A 19,859-nucleotide genomic window follows, 5' to 3' on the forward strand; every position below is an offset into this window, starting at 1 on the left:
GAATTCCTCTTTTTATGCTTACTGGAAAAAATGTTTTTAATTTTTATTTTGTCTCTTGTGCACATGCAGGAATGCGGTAACTATCCAGGCTTCCTAACTATATTACGGGCAACTGGATTTGATGGTGGAAATAAAGCTGATCAATTGGATTATGAGAATTTTAGACATGTGGTACACAAATGGCACTATAAATTAACTAAGGTAAATAAGGATGCTGAAAATCTCATGGTTTTTGGAAGCTTTAACGAAAAATATTGATTACATTTAATTTGTCCTCTAGGCTTCTGTACACTGCCTTGAAACAGGTGAATATACGCATATCAGAAACATCCTGATTGTGCTGACCAAAATCCTCCCATGGTATCCGAAAGTGTTGAACCTGGGCCAAGCCTTGGAAAGAAGAGTACATAAGATATGTCAGGAAGAGAAAGAGAAGAGACCCGATCTATATGCATTGGCTATGGGGTAACAACACCTTACTTTAAGAAAGTGGTTAAAAGTGGATCATGAAAGGCTTCTAAAGACTTGGAACTGTTACAGTCCTAACACATTTGATTTTTACCTTATCACAGAAGATTTTGCTATCCTGCATCTCAGGGCTGGCAGTGTGAATGAGAACTCATTTCGTGCTGGATGATCACTAATTCCTTTACAAGACTCTAGTAAAACACGTATAATAGTAAAGATTTCCACTCACGAGAGCATAGTTTAATTGTAGAGAAATAATACAGCAGCAAGTAGATATAAGGGAGAGTAAAATGAAGAAAGTCAAGGGTTGTTGTTGCAAAACTGCATAGATTTTGGAAGTTTACACAATTTGGAAGTGTTAAACTAAAATGCTTAATGATGGTTTTCATCTTTCTGTGATGAATACAGAATCATCCATGGATGCTTGAGGGACAGTTCAGGTTGCCCTTCTGGTGTTGTCAGTAGGCCATTTTTTGTGTGTTTGACAGCTGTGTGTGTGCATGTGTGGTGGTGATAGCAGCAAAGAGGGCTTGGAGGTAGGGCTTCTGTTGTGTGACGGTTTTTCATTCCTATTTTTATTTTTTTGAGCTGATTGATAAAGGGGAAAAACTGCGTATCAGTTAAGAAAAACAGAAATAACAGACGAACTGTTAGATTAAATCCTCATTTGAAATTCAACCCATGTTTTGCTTTGTTTGTGCATATTTAACAATCTGTGCGACTTGCAGCTATTCTGGGCAGTTGAAAAGTAGGAAGCCTTTCATGATACCTGAAAACGAATTCCACCACAAAGACCCACCTGCCAGGAATGCTGTAGCTGCAACAGTACAAAATGGGCCAGGTGGTGCTGGTATGCCTACATCTCTCACAATAAACACAGCTAAACTGGAGGAAAGCACTACTGAAGAGACTGGTAAACAAACCTGATTTTTAGTAGAATTCCTTTGTTTGCAAACCTATTCTCTCAAAACTTGGCTTTTTAAAAATGAAAGAAAAAAATTATGTGATGCTAAATAGGGTCAATGTGTGTTCTTCGTTTGGTTGGAGGTTGGTTTTGCGGGGGAGTTTTGCATTTAATTACCTATTTTGGCTATTAGCTACATGGCTTTTGCATGAATATGCTTAGACACTTGTTTTATTCAGTTAGACGTATATTGTTGAAATAAAATTGTTCTCTTCAAACAGAAAAACTAAAGGAGAAGTCTCAGGGTGCTGTGAAAGTTATTAATAAAGCTGTCAACGCTACACCAAAGATGACAACAAGCAATGGAAACAGTGCTTCTAATAGGTGAGAAATCCACTCCTTGATATTATCTGTCTTAAAATTCACAAACCTTTTCTTTCACGAACCATTTAACTTGTTTCCATTTCTTCAAAGTTTAATAAATGATGATGATTTCTGCCAAAATACGTAGCTGTCCTGAGCTGATGCAATTGCTAAATGCATTCCATTTTAGTTTAATAAGGATAAACGAAATAGTTATGCTTGCATGATGATTTTCTAATAGAGTGATAAAATAATGTGATTGACTGCTTTGGGTAATTCTATCAAATCATCAGGAGTAAAACTTGATGACAAAACAAAAGCTTTATATGTACCTATTGGTCTTTTTTATTTTTGATGCAGCAAAATTATTAAGGAGAAAGATGATAAAGAAAAAAGTGGGAAGGAAAAAGATAAAGAAAAAAAAGAAAAGATTACAGCAGCCACTCCAGAGACAAAGGCACTTGGGAAGGATGGGAAAGACAAACCTAAGGAAGAACGGGCGAACAAAGATGATAAAGCAAGAGAGATCAAGGAGAAAACACCCAAATCTGACAAGGAGAAGGAAAAAGCCAAGAAAGAAGAAAAATCTTCGAAGGAAGAAAAATCCAAGACAGTTGTTACCACTGTTGAGTCAAAGTCAGCTGCAGAAAAGGAGAGAGAAAAGGAGCCATCCAGAGAAAAAGATGTAGTGAAGGATATGAAATCCAAGGAAATGACTAAAGGAGGAGAAAAGATTCCAGTAGCTGGGTCCTTGAAGTCTCCTGTTCCCCGATCAGAAACATCAGAATCTGAGAGGGGTGAGTCTGTTGGTATAACTTCTCATTTTCTAGAACAGTAAGGACATGTCATAGGAAAATCACTGAAAGCCAACACCTCACAGCCACCATGGTGAGAGAAAGCGCTAGCAATTGTGTAGCCATGCTAGCAATGACTTGCAGACATCTTCAGTGCCTGAAGTACCTGTTAAGGATATCTCCAAAATGAGAACTGCATGAATGTGTGAAGTTTCCCTTCAGTGATTGTTGATTTTCATTAAGCCTATCAGTTTATAAATGTTTTGTACTGACATTCATGATATTTTTGATACAATTCTAAATGGCCTTTTATTAAAATATATCTTATAACTATGACCTTAGAAATTTTGCATATATCCTGAAGAGTGTACTCAGGGTTTGATCTTAACTTCTGAACTGAAAAAAAGGGATGTAGAATGTTTCCCTCCTTAAGAAGGACTCAGTAAGCCTCTCTGGTTCTTTCATATATAAAGGATTAATAAGATAAATGTTGGTATTTTAAGTTCCTCATAAACAGAGGCTGATGTTGAGTTTTATAATTGTATTGCTTTAGGCAAACCAAGTACAGGAGGATTGGAATGCCTTCTATTTTGCTGAACTCTTCAGATAAAAACTTATGTAAAATTAAAAGCTTGATACGTAATTTTGTGGCAGTTTCTTCACATTTAACTTTTCCTGCAAGCTTGCATAACGAGGTCAAAGCATGCTGGTATCTCTAGATAGCTTAAGAAAAAACTACGCAGTTGAAAAGCTTGAATTCTAACTTAGATTTTGGTACTTCAGAGAGCCATATTATTAGTCTCCTTTTACATGTGTTTAAATAATGTTGTTCTCTTCTTTTCTCAGAACAAAAACGCCGCAAAGTTGATACCCATTCTTCTCCATCACATTCCTCAACAGTAAAGGTTAGTATAGCCTGAGGAAGGCAGCGCCTATGTTAGGCTCACAAGTTTGGGATGCCCATGTCCGACTTCCTTCAAGTTTTGTGCCAAGTATACACTGGAGCCACTGGAGGTTTTATATTGCATTAGAAAATGCATTCCTTTTCTTTATTGGCGGACTGTCTTTTTTCTATTAAAAAATATATTTTTAATTAACCAAAGTAAAGCTTCAAGGACCTAGCACAAATTTTGTAAATAGTGCTTGGAAATGGCAAGAGAATTTTTACACAGAAGTGCCTCACTGTTTTAAGCAGTCAGTTTTTTTGGAGTGCAATGGTAGCTACAAGCAAAAGAGTCTTTGCAGCAGAATGGAGCATATTTTTCTGCACTTCTATTGAAGAATCTCTAGCACTGAAGATTCCTGGATGATACGGGATGTACGATACCTCTGAATTCATCAGGCTTCTTGATGAGCATCTTACCGATATGTGCCTTCTAAGGAGGAGTCTTGAAAGGAGTTCCATTTTAAAGTCTCCTTGGTGATCAGTTCTCCTGTAGTTGTGTATAATCAGTGAGCATGCAGCTTCTGTTGTACCTTCCCTTCGAGGTTTGTTTATTTCCAATGGGTTCCCACCATGTTGAGCCCTGCAGTACGATAAAACCAGATGTGGCAACCAAGCCTACTACCCAGCAAAGAGAAACCCCAAGCATTCAAGCGCAGCACAATACCTTGGGCGTAGCCTACTTGAAGACTCAGGGTAGCCATTCCTTGCTCCATATTTGTTTTATTTCTAAACCATCTATGTTCATGGAATCTTTGAATTTGCAGTACGTTGAACATTTACAACTGTAAGTTACTAATACTTCATCAAGAGCACTGTGATGGATTATGTGGGCTTTTAAATTTCACCATCTTATCAACTTTAGAACAAGCTTTTTTTCTTTTTTTCCCCGAAGAGTACATCTTTTTCAATGTAAGAATTACTTAAAAGACTTAGGCTAATTTTGGAGATCTCAAGTTGCTTTTATTAATTTTGAGGAAGCAGGTGACAGTGATAACTACTCAAAATGTAATTAGTTTTTCTTGCCTATTTTTATAAATGGGCAAGAAAAGTTGTTCTAGAGTAACTTCTGTTACATTTAACTGAATGTGGAGAATATGCAGGTTTAAAAACCTTCTAAGCCTATTTCAATTGTGGTTCAGCAGTATTAAAGCAGTAATTAAGACTTTTTTCTTAACATTTTGTCATGGTGGGAGAGTGTTTTTTCAGTGTTTTATGGAGAATTAGGTATAAATACATTTTGTAGTTCACATAAGAATTGGGTCTAGAGAGTAGATATGTCTTTTTTTCTTCTTCCTTTTTAAGAAAATATTTTAGTTCATAGATTCATTTGGTGTCAAGTATTAACATGAGATTTATTCCAGAAGGAGTAGCTGTTTTTTGTTTCGAGGGTACGACCATTCTTCCCAAAGTTCCTCTGGTTTCTGAAAACTATTCCAGCTTACGTGTCATCTCCATTCATTTTCTACAGGACAACCTCAACGAACTCAAGGACTCTTCAGCAAAGGTTTGAACCTTTTAGACACCACCAAAGCTTACTTTCATGTTTTGTTGCATAGAAAACACAACCTTGATCTTGGGGCAAACCACATCTGAAAACTCAAATTTCGTTCCTGTAAATACTAGTATAGTAGTGGAGGGTATTTCTTCCAGTTTGCTGTGTAGAACTTCTGTACAGGAGAGAAGGAGAGTTATTGTGTGAAAGCAACATTAAGAAAAGTCCCTGAATTTAACATTCTTTCAATATTTTGAAGAGATTTTATTTCATAGCTGACAAGTTCTTCAGTTTTAGTTTGTAGAAAGGAATGAAAAAGAAGCACCACTGTCTTTTGGCTTCACTTAATTCCAAACAAGTAAGCAAGATTACACATCTGAATAGTCAGTTAAAACTGCAAAACAAAAATGTTGGCTATTTGGATATTCTGAACAGAACACGTGTTTTCTGGTCCTCACTGATAATTGCACATTTATAGAACCCTCCTTATGATTAAGCCTTTTATTCCTCTCAAGAGGTAATAGAATAGTTAGAATAGTATTTCTTTTTTATCAGTATTAAAAAAAAAAATTATTTTAAACAAAAAATATTTGAGAAACAAAAAATATTTGAGAATTATCTGTGGAATAACAGTTGCAAGGTAAAAAGAGTACTGTTATGTTATGCTACTGTTATACTGTATTTCTAAGCATCATAGGCAACCTCTTAAATTATTATCATATCCGTTTGCTTCCTGTAAACACACTTCAGATTCGAAAACTTATGGGAACACATACTGAAAATGCTTTCAAGATTGGAATAATGTTTCAGAGTATTAAATTTTTAGGTAGATTCTGTAACTAATACGTTGCTTTTATTTTAAAACTCAACCACTTATGTAGTGACAGTAACAAATACTGTGAACTTGCCAATATATTGAGAGCTTTCTGCTGCTTCTTTTTGAACACATTTAATACATGTTTAATTTTATCTGGCTAATGGTTGGAAATGGATCAAATCTTCCATAGTTGCTGTTAAGACTTTAGCTTATGAAGTCAGTATCAGTATGTAAATAGCACAAATGCTTATCACTTGGAAAACGTTGAACACTTGAGCTTTCTGGATAACATGTAGGTTTATCTAGAATTACATGTATTTACTTAATATATGTGATTCTAGATAATTTTAAATATAAAAATGTGATGGATTTATCAGTTCTGTATTATACACTGAACTAATGTTTTAGTTGTAGCTCCCTTTTATGAAACAAAGTGTTCAGAGCACTTTGTGTTTTAATTCAAAATAGCTCTGATTTTTATAACCAGTACTTGCTAGCTTTTTAAAATTGAATCTTTCCAGTGCCATCTGTACCTGTTTATATGAGGAGTCCACGTAGGAGGCATCCTTGGATTCTTAGATTTTAAAGTTGATGAAATTATAGTGTCTATAGATTAAAGTTATAAATATACAATGATATATTTAAAATTAGAAAAAAATTGACATTTGTTTTGAACTTGCACTTCTTGACTATGTTCCCCATATGTGGTGTAGGACAAGTGTTCTTTACTGCCACATACATGTCTGGGGGAAAGGATGTGATACTCAAAAGCTTGTAAGATTTCAGAGTTCTGCTAACTCTCAGTGGAAGCTGAAGTCAAGTGCCATTATGTACTTATAGGCTTTCTTTATTCCTATTTTTGCCTGACTTTTTGGGAGGCAGACCTTAAAGCGTTGTCTTACATTGCAGGTTATAAAATAAACGCTGCCAGACTTGAGTTAGGTTTGTGTTATTCTTGTTTTGGCCTTCGCCCAAGTTATACAACGCATGGCAGTGCCCCAGATTTGATGTGGCTTCAGCTAACAGCATTTTTAGAAGCAAACTGATAAAGCTTGACAAGCCAAATACATGTTTTTGTTGTAAGGAGAGGTGGAGGGAGTAAAATTTTCCAAAACTCTGCATTGGAACAGTAGAAGAGCAGTGGAATCTGACCTGAACAGCCGTATGAATGTAAGAAGCAGAATAGGAGGAAAGATGAGTGTTTACTTACATGGAAAGTATCTGTGATAGACAGCTAAGTGGGGCTGCTTAGAGAAAACGTATTTGCCAAGTTATGTTAAAAGGTGAAAGCAGACCAGGGAGCAAGGATAAATTTGTGGAATAAACGTGGTGGGGAGGTGACAGGTAAAAAAAAAAAAAAAGTAAGGGGAAAGAACACAGAAAGGGATACTGAAGGCTCAGTCACTGGCATAGAAAGGTGATAACATTCCAGTAAGTGATAAAAGGAAAAAGGATGCAACATTGGTGGTGTGCTTTTTACCAAAACTTAAGGTTACTGGTCTGAGGTTACTCATTTCTCAGAACTGTAGAAGGACAGGATTAACTTAAAAGAACAAAATTATTTGAAATTGTGTGTTTTGGTTAGTTCTAATGGATTCTAGAGTGTTCAACTGATGCTACTGTGCTTCTTTTAAAGATGCTACTGTGATTTTTACTCTTCTCTATGTCCCCCCTATTGCCTCACTAAGTTAATGTTACTATTAACATTACTACTTTGAATATTTATATATTTTACAGTTTGTTAAAATTGGTTAGAAGAGAGTGCAGTAACAATCTAGAACACATTACAGAGCTAACATAAAGAATTTTGTGTTCAGCTGCTTTTATCATTGGAAGTTTAAGGTGGAGTTTTGTATTACTTTAGCTGAAAAACATCATTCAAAGTTGTTGTAAATACTTTCTGGTTTAAGTTTATTCTTGAAAAATGAATTAGAACCTGTCTAAGAAACTGACTCCATTCATTCATTCCAGGCAGAATTGCAAGTGCTAAGTCAGTCCATGAATCTGCATATCCTGTATCAGCAGTACTGCTGATTTGTTTTGATGTATCAAACAATACTGGTAAACAACTTCATGTCTATATAATATGTGTTCCAGTTAAGTGAAAGGTTTCTTGAATTTTCAGTGCTGAGAAAACAAAGCTGTAAATTAAATTACATATGACTGATTTGAAAGTGTCTTCAATCACTTCTCTAATCAAAGTATTAAGTTTTGCTCTTTGAGCTATGAGTTATGTTAAAGTAAGACTTTGCATTCCTATGCATCTAGGAATATATATATATATTAATATTTGGTGATATTGCCTTAATTTAACAGCACTACATTAACCACACTACTCCAACACTGTCCAAGAGTAAAGAGAGAGAAGTGGACAAGAAAGATTTGGACAAATCAAGGGAAAGATCCAGAGAGAGAGAGAAGAAAGAGGAAAAGGACAGGAAAGACCGAAAAAGGGTTGGTGAAACTTCTATGAACTAGTATAGAAAAAGTTGATATATACTTGGAAAGCTTACTTATTTGGAGTTCTTGCGGTAATAATCAGTGGTATAGCCTGCGCAAGTAGAAGTGGTCCATATTAGGGTTGTTTTCTTTTTCATTACATTTTCAAAGGTCGACTTAGAGTAATGCATTCAAAACTTTTTCCCTTCAAAACTTATCTCAAGGTAGCTTAAACAAGCTGAAATAACTCCATTACTTTTTAACTATTCAAAAAATAGTACTTCAAAATAACACTATTAGCTGGTGCCTACTTTAGGAGTATGCATTAATCTACTAATATCTGTGTATTTGGTGCCAGGATCATTCAAACAGTGACCGAGAGGTACCACAGGATTCAACTAAACGACGCAAAGAGGAAAATGGGACAAGTACGTATTCTGTTTTGCGTTTGTATGTGTATTAAGCTTTTTTATTTGTTGTGAATTAAAACTTTTTGTTGTGTTTTTAGCTGGTTCTTCAAAACATAGCAAAAGTGAAAGTCCTTCTGATTCTCCTCGCTCAAATGAAAAAGAGAAGGAGAAAAGCAAATCAAAATCTTCAGGAAAGGAAAAAGGTGATTCAATCAAAGCAGAAAAGATGGAGAAGAGCTCCTCTGGTAGCAAAAAGGTAAAACAAGCCACTATCATTTAGATTATTTGGTGGTGGTGGTTGTTGCTTGTTTGATTTTGGATTTTTTTATTCTTCATTTTTTGTTGGTTTCAATGGAATAAGCTCATTCTTGTTACTCCATTATAATGCTGTTTTATGGCCTAATAAAATACAGTGTAAATACGTAGGAAAATGCTTCTGGAATTTCTGGTGCCTTTTGGCTCTAAATATTTCAGTGGTCACTCCTGATGGGATAAATTAGGGGAATAGTTTTTGATATTAGCCAGGAAAATTCAGAAATTGCTAGAGTATCCAAAACCTAAAGTGCATTTTCAGACTGGTTTGGTGAGCAACTATGTAAAAGCAAGTCTCGTTTAAATATAAACTAGTTTGCTTGTATTTGTGTTGTCAAGTACATGTATTAAGGCTTTATGAAATCAGGTAAGTATGTAGTCATCATACTTATATTAAATAATAGTTCCTAGTTGTAACTCTTCAGTGATAGAGATTATCATTGAGCTGTAAGACAGTTAAGTAAATCTCAAATCAGAGGCTGACTATTGTCGTTCCGACTGGTGATTTTTTTAACCTATGTGACTAACTTAATCCTTTTAGTCAGACTGTCTAGTGTATATTCTAAACTACTTCCCATTTGTTTTTTTTTTTTTAAGGAATCAAGACATGATAAAGAAAAAACAGAAAAGAAAGAAAAACGAGAGAGTGCTGGAGGGAAGGAAGAAAAGAAACAATATCCTTTGATATATCAAAGTTACAGGAAGGATACAGAAAAGTAGCTTCCTTTTTATTATATGTAATTATAAATATATATATGTATATTTTTCCTTAATCCTGAATTTACTCATAAATCGTCAGACAAGCACAGATAATGAAGAATGTTCTAGTCAAGGTAAAAAAAAAAAAAAATAAAAATAAAGGTTTACCATGTTTGACTTGATAGCTCCTGAGGCTCCTATTGATTGGTAAAGGATATACACACAAAACAGCCAGTGTGTGAAAGGGCTGAAACTACAGTTTTTAAAAAGTCTGTCCTAGAGAAATACCTAAATAGCTTTCCCTATCAGTGTAGAGATTGAATAGATGCTCAAACTCATTTGGCCCACCAAAAAAGGGGTTAGGTGGGATGGGGTGGTTGACAGTGTTGGGTGCAGTTGCATGTTTGGCACTTTTTCCAAGACCATTTGCCATACAAAAACAAGCATGAATCACTGTGATCCCGGTAGTCTTGCTAGTCTACTTCTTGATTAAGAAGATCTTGGCCTAATGTGTTGGAAACTTAATTTTTTTATTCTTTCATTCTTTCATTTTATCTATATGGAAAGCAATAACTATTAAACCAAATTGCTATATAGTATAGTAAGTCAGTTCTTCATCTCCACTTAATCTTTGTTATTTGATCAGAACTGAGGAAGAATAACATTTTTACTTATTTGGGGAGTGAAGTGCCTCACTGAATTTAAAATTTGTTCACTTCTAATCTTTCTGCATAGACCAGTGGGTTACCAGTGTGTTTATGTTGGGTAAATCTGAAAATAATTACTATTCAAAACTATGGATATGGCTTCTGTTTCCAATTTGTCCAAGTGCTTTATAATTTGTATTTGTTCTCTATTTAGAAGTGATGAATTGTTTCTACTTCATTTGTCCTTGTGTCTCCTTTGAATACTCAAGAACCTACAAACAAAATTTTACCCAAATTTTTAATTCACTTGCGTATCTTTTGCTATTTGCTTTCTCAGAGTAATACTGTTCTGATTAAAGAACAACATATAAGGCAGAGATTTTTCTTATTAAACAACCTTTTTGTATTTAAAAAGTAAGCTGGCGAGATCTCTTGAGGGGGGGTGAAATACAGGAACAGGTTGCTCAGAGAGGAATGGGGTTGTCAGCTTGGAGGGTATTCAAAACCTGAATGATGAGGTCCCCTGCAGGAGAAGTACAGCTGTGCTTTGCTTGGGTCTTAAAAAAATAATGCTACAACAAACAAAACCCCAAATCAAAACAGTTCAGAGCAGAAGCTGTGCAAGGATGGCAAATGAATTTTGCTTTAGACATGGAAATATAATGTTGCAGGAAAGCTGCTTTCTCTTCTCCACTATGCAGCTTTAGTAGGGTAAGAACCTTCCTGAAATCTTCTGATTGTCTAGAAGTGTCTTCTGAACTTGGCTCCACAGTTGGATTGTTGCCTCAAAGAGGGATTGGAGGGATAGATTATTTGGAGAAAGGATCTTGATCATTTGACATTCCTTTGCCACTGAAGCCCAAGGCAAATGTGTGGAGGAGTTTTGTGTAACAAAGTTTGTACCGATACCTTACACTCTTTGGAGGGGATCTCAGACGTAGTCATTTTCTTTAAATGTTATTTTCTGTTGCTGTATTTATTAAAAAAAAAAAAAAAAAGCGGAGGGGAGTGCTTCTTGGCAGATGAAGCTCATTACTGAGGACTTGCAGCTTCTTCAATAGAAACATGAAGTTTTATCTTGTCCAGCAGTTCAGTGTAAAGGGAGGATTGTAGTTGCTTAAAAGCTCAAGTGTTTTTTTAAGTATTCGTGACTTAAACAAATGCTTAGGTGAATGCAATTGCACATGGAAATTCATGTCAAGCATGCAGTGGGCTAGCCTGGAGCATCTGGTAGAAAATACTGACAATACCCTGTAATTTGTATAGTGAAGTATGGAGAAAAAACTCTCTGTAGCAACATGGTTATGGAATCTAATCTCCTGCTCCTGTTTGTTAAGTCTCTTAATATTCTGCCTCATGTACAACATCTGATAAACTGCATTTATTTTGTCTAATTTAGATACAGTAACATTTTGAGGAGGTTGTACTTCTGAAACAGTTTTCACCTTGACAGATGACTACTTGTTTCTTATTCGTCTTTAAATTAGTATTTACACTGTATTCAGTATTTACAATGCAATGCTTATATTAACATAGTCCTTCTTATGGAATAAACTGGAATCAGGAAATAAGTGACTGAAAATAATGGAACTGAAAGTTCCATTTTCTCCCTCATTCTTTGAATTGTGAATGGAACAAAATGTGAGATGGGTATTCATTTAAACAGCATCTAACTCCAATTCTGTTATTTTCACTTCATTGCAGGTGAGCTTAAAATGGCAAGACATCCAGCTGTGACCAGAAATGTATTTTCCAGAGTATAGATTGCACAGAAATTTGTGAATGAAGAGGACCCATCTGCATCTCCTTAAATTATTCAGTTCTCTGCTTTATTACCCCATGCTGAAGATTTAATTGTTGAGTTGTACATTACTGTATTTTAACTTGTTGCTTAGTTTCTTACACATTTATTTTCAGTACCTGGCTGAAAGTGTTACCTATTCCATATTTTAGCACAATGTGCTGCAAACAAACAGTTGCCATAGTGCAAATGAGGTTTCATGTGTACAGAGTTCCACTTTAGGTTGTCTAAAATACTGCCTGAGTTTAGTAATTCTTTCGATCTGAAATGCATTCTTTTAGATGTTTGAAAACCACAAATAAACAGTTATTGAACCTTTTTGAATTTACCTCATTTAAATTCAGTTTTTATTTATTACTTGGCCTGTTTTTTAATATCAGTGACTAAAACAAATGAACCAAGTGGGAGCACTGTTTTCATGCAATGCTTAGGAATTATTTGTATATTATGTGTACAACGTTGACTTGTTTAAAAAGAAACAAAGAATGAACCCTATCCCCTCCATCTCAACCTAAACCTGTGCTCAGTTGTCCCTTGCCACACCTTTTGTTTGTCATGCTCTTTTTAGATTAATTGGAAATGCTCTATTCAAAACTGAAATAAATTAAATTTCAATTACAGCTACAGGAGCTTTTTATCGCTGAACTTTAGTCTGAAAAGTTTCACAATGACATTTTTAAAAAAAAAGAAAAAATTAAAATTTTTTTATCTGCTGAATTCTACCAGTGTAACCTTTTTTCTAAATAAACAATAGTTTTCTCAATGGGTCGTAAATCATTGTGTGTGTGTGTGGTTGCTTTATTACTTTATGTACTCCTACAAAAATTTGATACTGGAGTTGGAATTGTGGGAGGGTATTTTCTGCCTTAGCTTGCAAGTCTTCTGTACTTGCTGGCTGATCATGTTGAAAGAGTTAATTATATAGTATGTCAACAAGCCAAGCATGTCTGCCTACTGTAAAATGACAAATGTGTTGAGCTTCCTGAAAGCGTTGCAGAAGGCTAAGATTTGCTTTTGTGCCTTCAGTCAAGTTTGTATCACTCTCTCGAGATGTTTGTCTGTGATCCAAAGCTCACTAAAATCTCTGGTGCTATTGTATTCTTTTCTAGGTTTCCTGATCTAGTCAAAGTATACTGGCTTTAATATGTCTTAGTTTAGTTTCAGCAGTTTAATTTAATACCCAACAAAAAAAAGGGGGGGGGGGAATGTTGCCTGACTTCCTACATAGCATGGTAGGTCACTTTGATACTGCAAGATTTTCACCTGGGTAAGAACCTTCATGTCTGGAAGTCTTCAACTTTGCATTCGTAACTAATTTTTTGTTCCCTGAGGCTGTGGATTTTTCTTAAGTAAAAATGATCAATAGCTTGTTTAAACTAGGAAAATGTGGATTGCAAGATAAATATCAATTTGTATTATTTGGAGAAGAGATAATTCCAATGTCTTTCCTGAACGCATTGCTCACTATTTAAAGTTTAAAAAGGTGTAACTGGAAGCTGAACTTTTTTGCCCTGGGCACAGCAGTTTAAATACCCGACGAATGTGTATTCACTGACAAGCAGGAACTGCTGTCATAGCTAGATTCTTGGTAAATTTTGGAGGTGGTGCATCCATTTTACTTATTTTTACAGCAGATTCACTCATGGGACTGACTGAAACTGAATGCACTTCTGTTTGCAGAAGCACTGTGATGCAGCTTTCTGTATACCCTAGCAAAGTTCTTTGCTTCTGTAGTCAGTAGCTATGGTAGAACAAGATGTGCTGTACTCTGCTCACCGTTTCACCTTTTGGTGACACTTAAATATCAAGTCAGTTGAACTGGAATACCACACTGCATGAAGTAGTTCCTTTTCAGCCTTTACGCTTACTGTATCTTGTCTCTTTTTAAAATTCTGCTTCTCATCCATTTCGTAAGGATCTGCTGCTGTCTTTTCAAAGTTTTTGCAATAAAAAGGTGTTGGGCGTGAAGGAGATCTGCTGTTAGTGGGAGATACTCAACAAGACTGAAATATTAGCAGGACCATGAAACATGACAGTCTTTGTTCTCACGTAACTTCAGAATATGAGTGGAAGCATCATGAGCTATCACAGTTGCTGCGCAGAGGATGTAGTGAATTTTTCACCTATTTTTAAAAGGCTCATTTAAATTTTAGTAGTTATTTTTAGAAGATATAGCTATGCCAGTTTAAGACCACTTCCTTAGAGGAGGTCTTGGAAACTAAGTAGGTTGTAAGATTTAAGTGTTATAAAGAGGTGATCTTGACAAGACCGAAATTCCTCATGAGTACAACTTCCTCTGGGCCTGATACATCCTCTTGACAATTGTATCAATTGTATTGGCAGTCCTTTATGGATTTCATAAGGAGTGTCTCCTTGTTTTTGATATCTAACAAAAGGGTAAGGATGGTCACATTTTTTAAGGTTACAGATTTGGACTGACGAGCAGAAGATGTATTTGTGGGACTGATGTGGTTTGTATTACTGCCAGCCATGCTCCATATCGATTTCTGCCTTAATTCTGCTTACCTTTGCTAAGCAGTGTGTTTATGGCAGCAATGATTCTCATAACTGCTTCTGTTGGCCCTGTCCTCTGACTAAGAGGTTCCTTGATGCTTATTACTGAAAGTGATACAAAACAACTGAAGTTAATGCAGGGAAATGAATCCTTGCTGAACACCCTAGGAACACAGTTTGCTCACAGGAAGTGTATACAAGTCAACTCTATCAGAGTAAACTACTTTTTAATGATCTGTCTGAGAGCCATGCTTAATAGAATTAAATGCTCAATACTCTGTGACCTGTTATATTAAAAGCTCATAAGGAATTATGAATGATATTAACTTGCAATTTTAAATGATTAAAGTTTTTTTCCTGTAAACTGTGGTCAACTGCAATTGTTCTGTATGTGGCATGTCACACCTGTAGTGTTTTTCTTCCTGCCCTGCTCTCCACCTTGTCCAAAAAAATCATATGAAGCTAGGTGAAAGAGTATTTAGAGCTCTAATTTCTGAGACACTACTTGTTCAAGGAACTACATTGGGAACTACATCGGATTGTGTTTGATTACAGACAGGATTGCCTGTGTGCCTTCAATAGCAGACCAAGTGGATGCAGGAGGTTTGTGTTACCTTGAGAGGCCAAGTTTCTGTGAAGTTCTGTCAGGGTGGTTCAGAATTTGCTTACACTGACAATTTGAAAGTAGTAAGAGATGTAAGGCATGTACTGTGCTAAAATAATACTATGTTTTACAGCATTGAGGCCAGTAAAACTACCTTGTGAGTTAGTTGCTTTAACTGGTGAGCAACTATTGCTGATCATTCCCCTCATTCTGACAGGATCCTGCATGTGCAGGCCTTGATTGTCGGTGGCCATTATGCTATGAAATACTTTCAGCAAATCATTAGTGTAACCTATTTTTCCCTTTCCTGAACCAAAGCATGCATTAACTTGTCTGAAGAGTGATTGCATTGTTTTGTGTTTCACATATTGAAGCTCCATCAGAAGGACAAAGGGACAGGCAAGCCTTCCCTTTTGTGCAGCTGGACCAAGCCACAGTGCCAGGTGGGCTGCAAGCTCCTGTGCTGCTGTTGTGCTTCAGGCTCATCGCACAGTGGCAGTCACTGCTCCTGACCTTTTAAAACAGGAAGAACATTTGCTTTTTCTCCTTTAGTTCACAAAATGTGACACATGTTGGGGGAAAATATTACACTGGCAACATTAAAGACTGTTAAAATAGCTGCAAAATAGTAATTTTCCCCTTCTAGACTTTTTTTCCTTTTCAGTTTAAGTGTCTGTGCCCAAGTGCTGAACCTGGGTGTTTTCAGAGGTGATGGGGAGCTGGGATTTCCAGGCTGGAGTGCCTGCTGCTGTTGATACAAAAGCAGATAGGAGTGAGAGGAGACTGAGTGTGCACCTGCTTCAAACCACTGCTTTGCAAGGAGTTGTAACCTAGACATATTTTTTTTTTTAATTGCAAAAGAAGATTTTGGCCTACAGGTACTGTCCACAAAGAAAATTGTTTTATTCCTGAGAGTGTATAGAAATGCTTCTTGCATTGATTTAACATTAAGAAAAACAAACCTATAGCTAATAGAATATTTGCTGACTGCAATGGTAAAAACCAGACCTTCTTGCAACAAATATTAATACTATTAAACCCAGGAGCTTACTTCTCTTTTAAATATTGCTTTGTTGTTTTTTGTTTGTTTTCAGTATAATCCATAGAACTTGAATCAAATGTGGTGCATCACTGGTGTTCTGTGAAGGTCAGTTTGTGTCTTCAGTCACCTGGGATGTGGGACAGGCAGGTGGCATCTTTGTGGCTCTACTTGAAAGCAAAGATTAAGAAATTGCAGTGCTTATAGACATCATCAGTTAAAACTTAGTGGTTAGAATTGTCCTTACTAACTAGAGGTTATTTCCAAATGAATCGGAAAGGCTATGAATCCTTGTCCCTTGTGCACAGAAGACACAAGCACATGGGAAAGGGAACCAGGTAAGGATTACTGGGCTAATTAGAGGTGAGGAGTTATTAAAAAAGAGATTAACAGAGCTAAATAGGCACTTTTAATTGACTCATTAGGGTGATACGAAATGAAATACTTCCATTGCTGTCACTCCACTCCTTGGGATGTGCACAAATGCAAACAGGGTCAGGATTTGGCCTGCTGGTTGTGTAAATTACACCAGCTGGGGATGTACCAGCTGCTGTGGGGAGCTTGTTGCACAGAAATGGGATTAAGGCTATGAAGAGAGGTGACGCCTGGCTCTGAGTGTACTGTGGTCTTCAGGAAAAACAGGAGGCTGCCTGTCAGCTCAGGCACTTAAAGATGAATTGGAACAGTTATTTATACTTCAAGCAGCCATGTTTATCTTGCCACCTCTGGTACATTCTGACAGCAGTGGCAGTGAAGGCTGTAGGACAACAACACTGAACCTGCCCTTGGGTGCTGAGTACAACAGGACAGCAGCACCTAAAAGGGATGGGAACCACTGCGCACCTGAGTGGCGCACCCTACACTGTAGCTAGAGAAAACCTGAGGAAAAAGTTGTTAAAGCCCAGTTTCAGCGTGGCAGGTCTGATGTAATATTCTAATTGCACTGTGCAATCCACGGTGTCTGTGAGAGGTCACAGCTTCAGCTACTTTATAATAAGCCATTTTGCTGAAGATGGCAAACTTCCCTTGTTTAAAGGGCAGGAGAATATTAAATAAATACCATTTATATTTACTTGTCTCAGCTCATTAATTTTGTAGGTTTTTGGTAATTAGCCTGCTCAGCCCATATTTGGAATTCAAAACCAATATTTGCTGAAGAGCTTTGCATGACATTAAAATACAATCCCAGCATTTACACAACACTCACCTCGCCCTTCCAGCTTCAGCCCTGGTCTGTGTGTTGTTGAGGCAGGGTGGGTGCAGTGACTTGGTGGAAGGGTGCTGAGAGCTTGATCAGGACAGCTCCTCCTGCCCTAAGACCTCACTCTCCAGGGAGCTGGGTGAGGAACCCCAGCTCCTTTAGGGGCTACCTGGCCTTGTGAGTGGTGCTTCCCAGCCTGGGTGGCCACTGAATGTCAGTGTTGCTCCAAACAACTGCAGTGACCACGTGCAGGCAAAGCCTCTAAGCTTCCTCAGTGTTTGTGATGTGGTGGCAGGGACCTGGCCACTGTCCCTCACTTGTGCTTGGGGCCTTGAATCCAAACCTGTCACTGCTGGTGAGCAGAGAGCAGGCAATGGCTGTGTAATCAAATCCTTGCTTTGTATCATACATTTTTCTACTGTTTACAGCATACCAAGCATTTCTGTGTGCTTGTTAATTGGTCAGTTACTTTATTTATATGCTGAACATTACCTACTGTACCAGTCATTACCAGCACTGTGTCTGGGGTTTGCGTCACATGTTTAAAAGTTTTATGTGCCCTACCTGGGCCTGCTTTTGAGGCCACAGGTGCAAGTGCCAGCCTCAGTGAACATCTAGCCTTGTGCAGCCCTCACTGCCCCCTGCTGTGTCTTCTGTTTTCTGGGCCTTTCTTAAAGCTTTTTCTCTTTGGCCTTTTTTTGGTTAGCACTGCTGACTTCAGCTCCTCGCTCCTGTGAGGAAACCAGAATGAGGTAAAACCTGACCCTGCAGCAAAGCAAATGTCAGTTGTTCCCTGGGGCAGGCCTGGTGCCACAGCTCAGCTGTCTCATGGCACAGCTGTATTTCCAGCCTCAGCAGTTGCTACAACTTGGCCTTGGGTAACTGTGTGTGTCCCCACTGCCGCAGCCCCTTACCTCAGCTGGCAGCCACGCTCCCTGCACCTCAGGTTTCCTGCCCTGGCCCCTTTACCCCTCCAGGCCTAACTTCAGAAATGGCTGCACAGCTAGGCCACGGGCTCCAAGTTCATCCTGTCATCCTGAAATTCTGCACTCTAGTGGTGTTTAATGAAAATGCAGTGTTGGTGTTGGATTTTGGATGTTGGAGGGGTCCCACTGTGGTGTGTGTCACCAGTGCATGGCAAAATGCGGCTGCAGCCACCCCCAGGCCAGGTGTGGTAGTGGCTGTGGGTGATTTTTCCCCTGTAGTGGTTGTGGCTGTGCCATGTTCTCAATTAATAGTGCTTTGAAATTTATAGTATCTATGAAAATATTATCTCTGTACTTAAATTCCTTAGTTTAATTGAAAAGATCTATCATTACCCAGAGCTTGTTTATGTATTGCTGCCTGCAAAACAGACTCAATTTTCCAGACTGAGATGATGAATATGAATACCAAATAATTTATGTAATTTTATTTTAATAACCATGCATTATTATTATTTTAATAAACACAAACAATAACTTAAAAAAAAACAAGTTGTAGTGCTCTGCACCCACCCCCGGCAAGGCAGCTGTGCACCTCTATAGCACTGTGGGGTTTGTAGTGCTCAGGCCTAGCAGAGGGGTGCTGGAGGAATGTGGTGTGGCCATTATACAGGCTGGGGCACCAGCCTGCCCCCACCCCAGGCTCCATCCCCACTGCTGCACGTTGACCATGCAGTGCGCGGAGGGGCTCAGTCTGTGTCTCATCTACAAGTGCTACATCCCCAGCATACAAGTTACATGAATTAGGTGTGGATTTTTTTTTGGTCCCGTCTCCCTTGCCCCGAGCTTACTAGCTCTGAAGCAGCACTACCCACATGGGATGTTGGGATGTGCCTCGATTTTTTTTTTCCCCCCTTTCCTTCGCCTGCCACTCCCAGCCATCCCCATGGGTTTTTTTGCTCAACCTCAAGGCTGAGCCATGTGGGAGCTGTTGGGGACTCTGATGGAGCCCCCCCCAGCAGCATCACCCTGGGGCTGCTGCAGGGAACACAGGCTGGTTGGTGCCACTGTTGGTTTGGTTCATCACTGCTGCCCCTTCCCGTGCTCCCACCCTCCATGCCTGCTGCCTGTTGCACCCTGCCAGAATGACACCAAGAAAAAACAGCTTGTTTTTAGGGTGCCAACCTCCACATTCTTATTTCCCAGAAGCATCGTGCCCCAAAGCTTTTCCCCAAACAAAATAATTGTTGGTCCTGAATAAAAAAAGAGACAGACTTGCCTGGCCAGTGGTGCCCATAGGCAGGCAGCAGCTCTCCTTGGGGGAAAACATCAGCCAGCTCTTTCTTTTCTTTACAGTTTTATTTACAAAATGTATTAAAACTCTTTGTACAACACCTCATTAAAATGAGGCTCAGTAATTGATGCCCACACATGCAGTTTATGCTTTTACAGCCATTAGTTTACTTGGCAATTTTTCTGCTCACTG

General features: G+C 37.9%; 1 protein-coding gene across 3 annotated transcripts in view; it reads left to right on the forward strand.

Moving 5' to 3' along the window:
• Nucleotides 1-12,872, forward strand: part of THOC2 (THO complex subunit 2) — a 53,653-nt gene extending 40,781 nt beyond the window's left edge. The window contains exons 28-40 of one of the 3 annotated variants that reach the window (XM_082770769.1): nucleotides 70-201; nucleotides 281-465; nucleotides 1,197-1,381; nucleotides 1,654-1,756; nucleotides 2,096-2,532; nucleotides 3,376-3,434; nucleotides 4,944-4,979; nucleotides 8,101-8,238; nucleotides 8,582-8,651; nucleotides 8,732-8,889; nucleotides 9,543-9,619; nucleotides 9,731-9,778; nucleotides 11,996-12,872. In XM_082770769.1, coding sequence (XP_082626895.1) covers nucleotides 70-201; nucleotides 281-465; nucleotides 1,197-1,381; nucleotides 1,654-1,756; nucleotides 2,096-2,532; nucleotides 3,376-3,434; nucleotides 4,944-4,979; nucleotides 8,101-8,238; nucleotides 8,582-8,651; nucleotides 8,732-8,889; nucleotides 9,543-9,619; nucleotides 9,731-9,758 — 1,608 coding nt within the window. In that variant the 3' untranslated portion in view covers nucleotides 9,759-9,778; nucleotides 11,996-12,872. Of the gene's footprint in view, nucleotides 1-69; nucleotides 202-280; nucleotides 466-1,196; nucleotides 1,382-1,653; nucleotides 1,757-2,095; nucleotides 2,533-3,375; nucleotides 3,435-4,943; nucleotides 4,980-7,755; nucleotides 7,846-8,100; nucleotides 8,240-8,581; nucleotides 8,652-8,731; nucleotides 8,890-9,542; nucleotides 9,620-9,730; nucleotides 9,779-11,995 lie in introns of those variants that run through there. The other 2 variants (XM_082770770.1, XM_082770771.1) reach the window with 2 other exon arrangements.
• Nucleotides 12,873-19,859: the final 6,987 nt, after the last annotated feature.

This window comes from Aythya marila, assembly GCF_965140915.1.
Source record: "Aythya marila genome assembly, chromosome: 13".
Taxonomy (NCBI): domain Eukaryota; kingdom Metazoa; phylum Chordata; class Aves; order Anseriformes; family Anatidae; genus Aythya; species Aythya marila.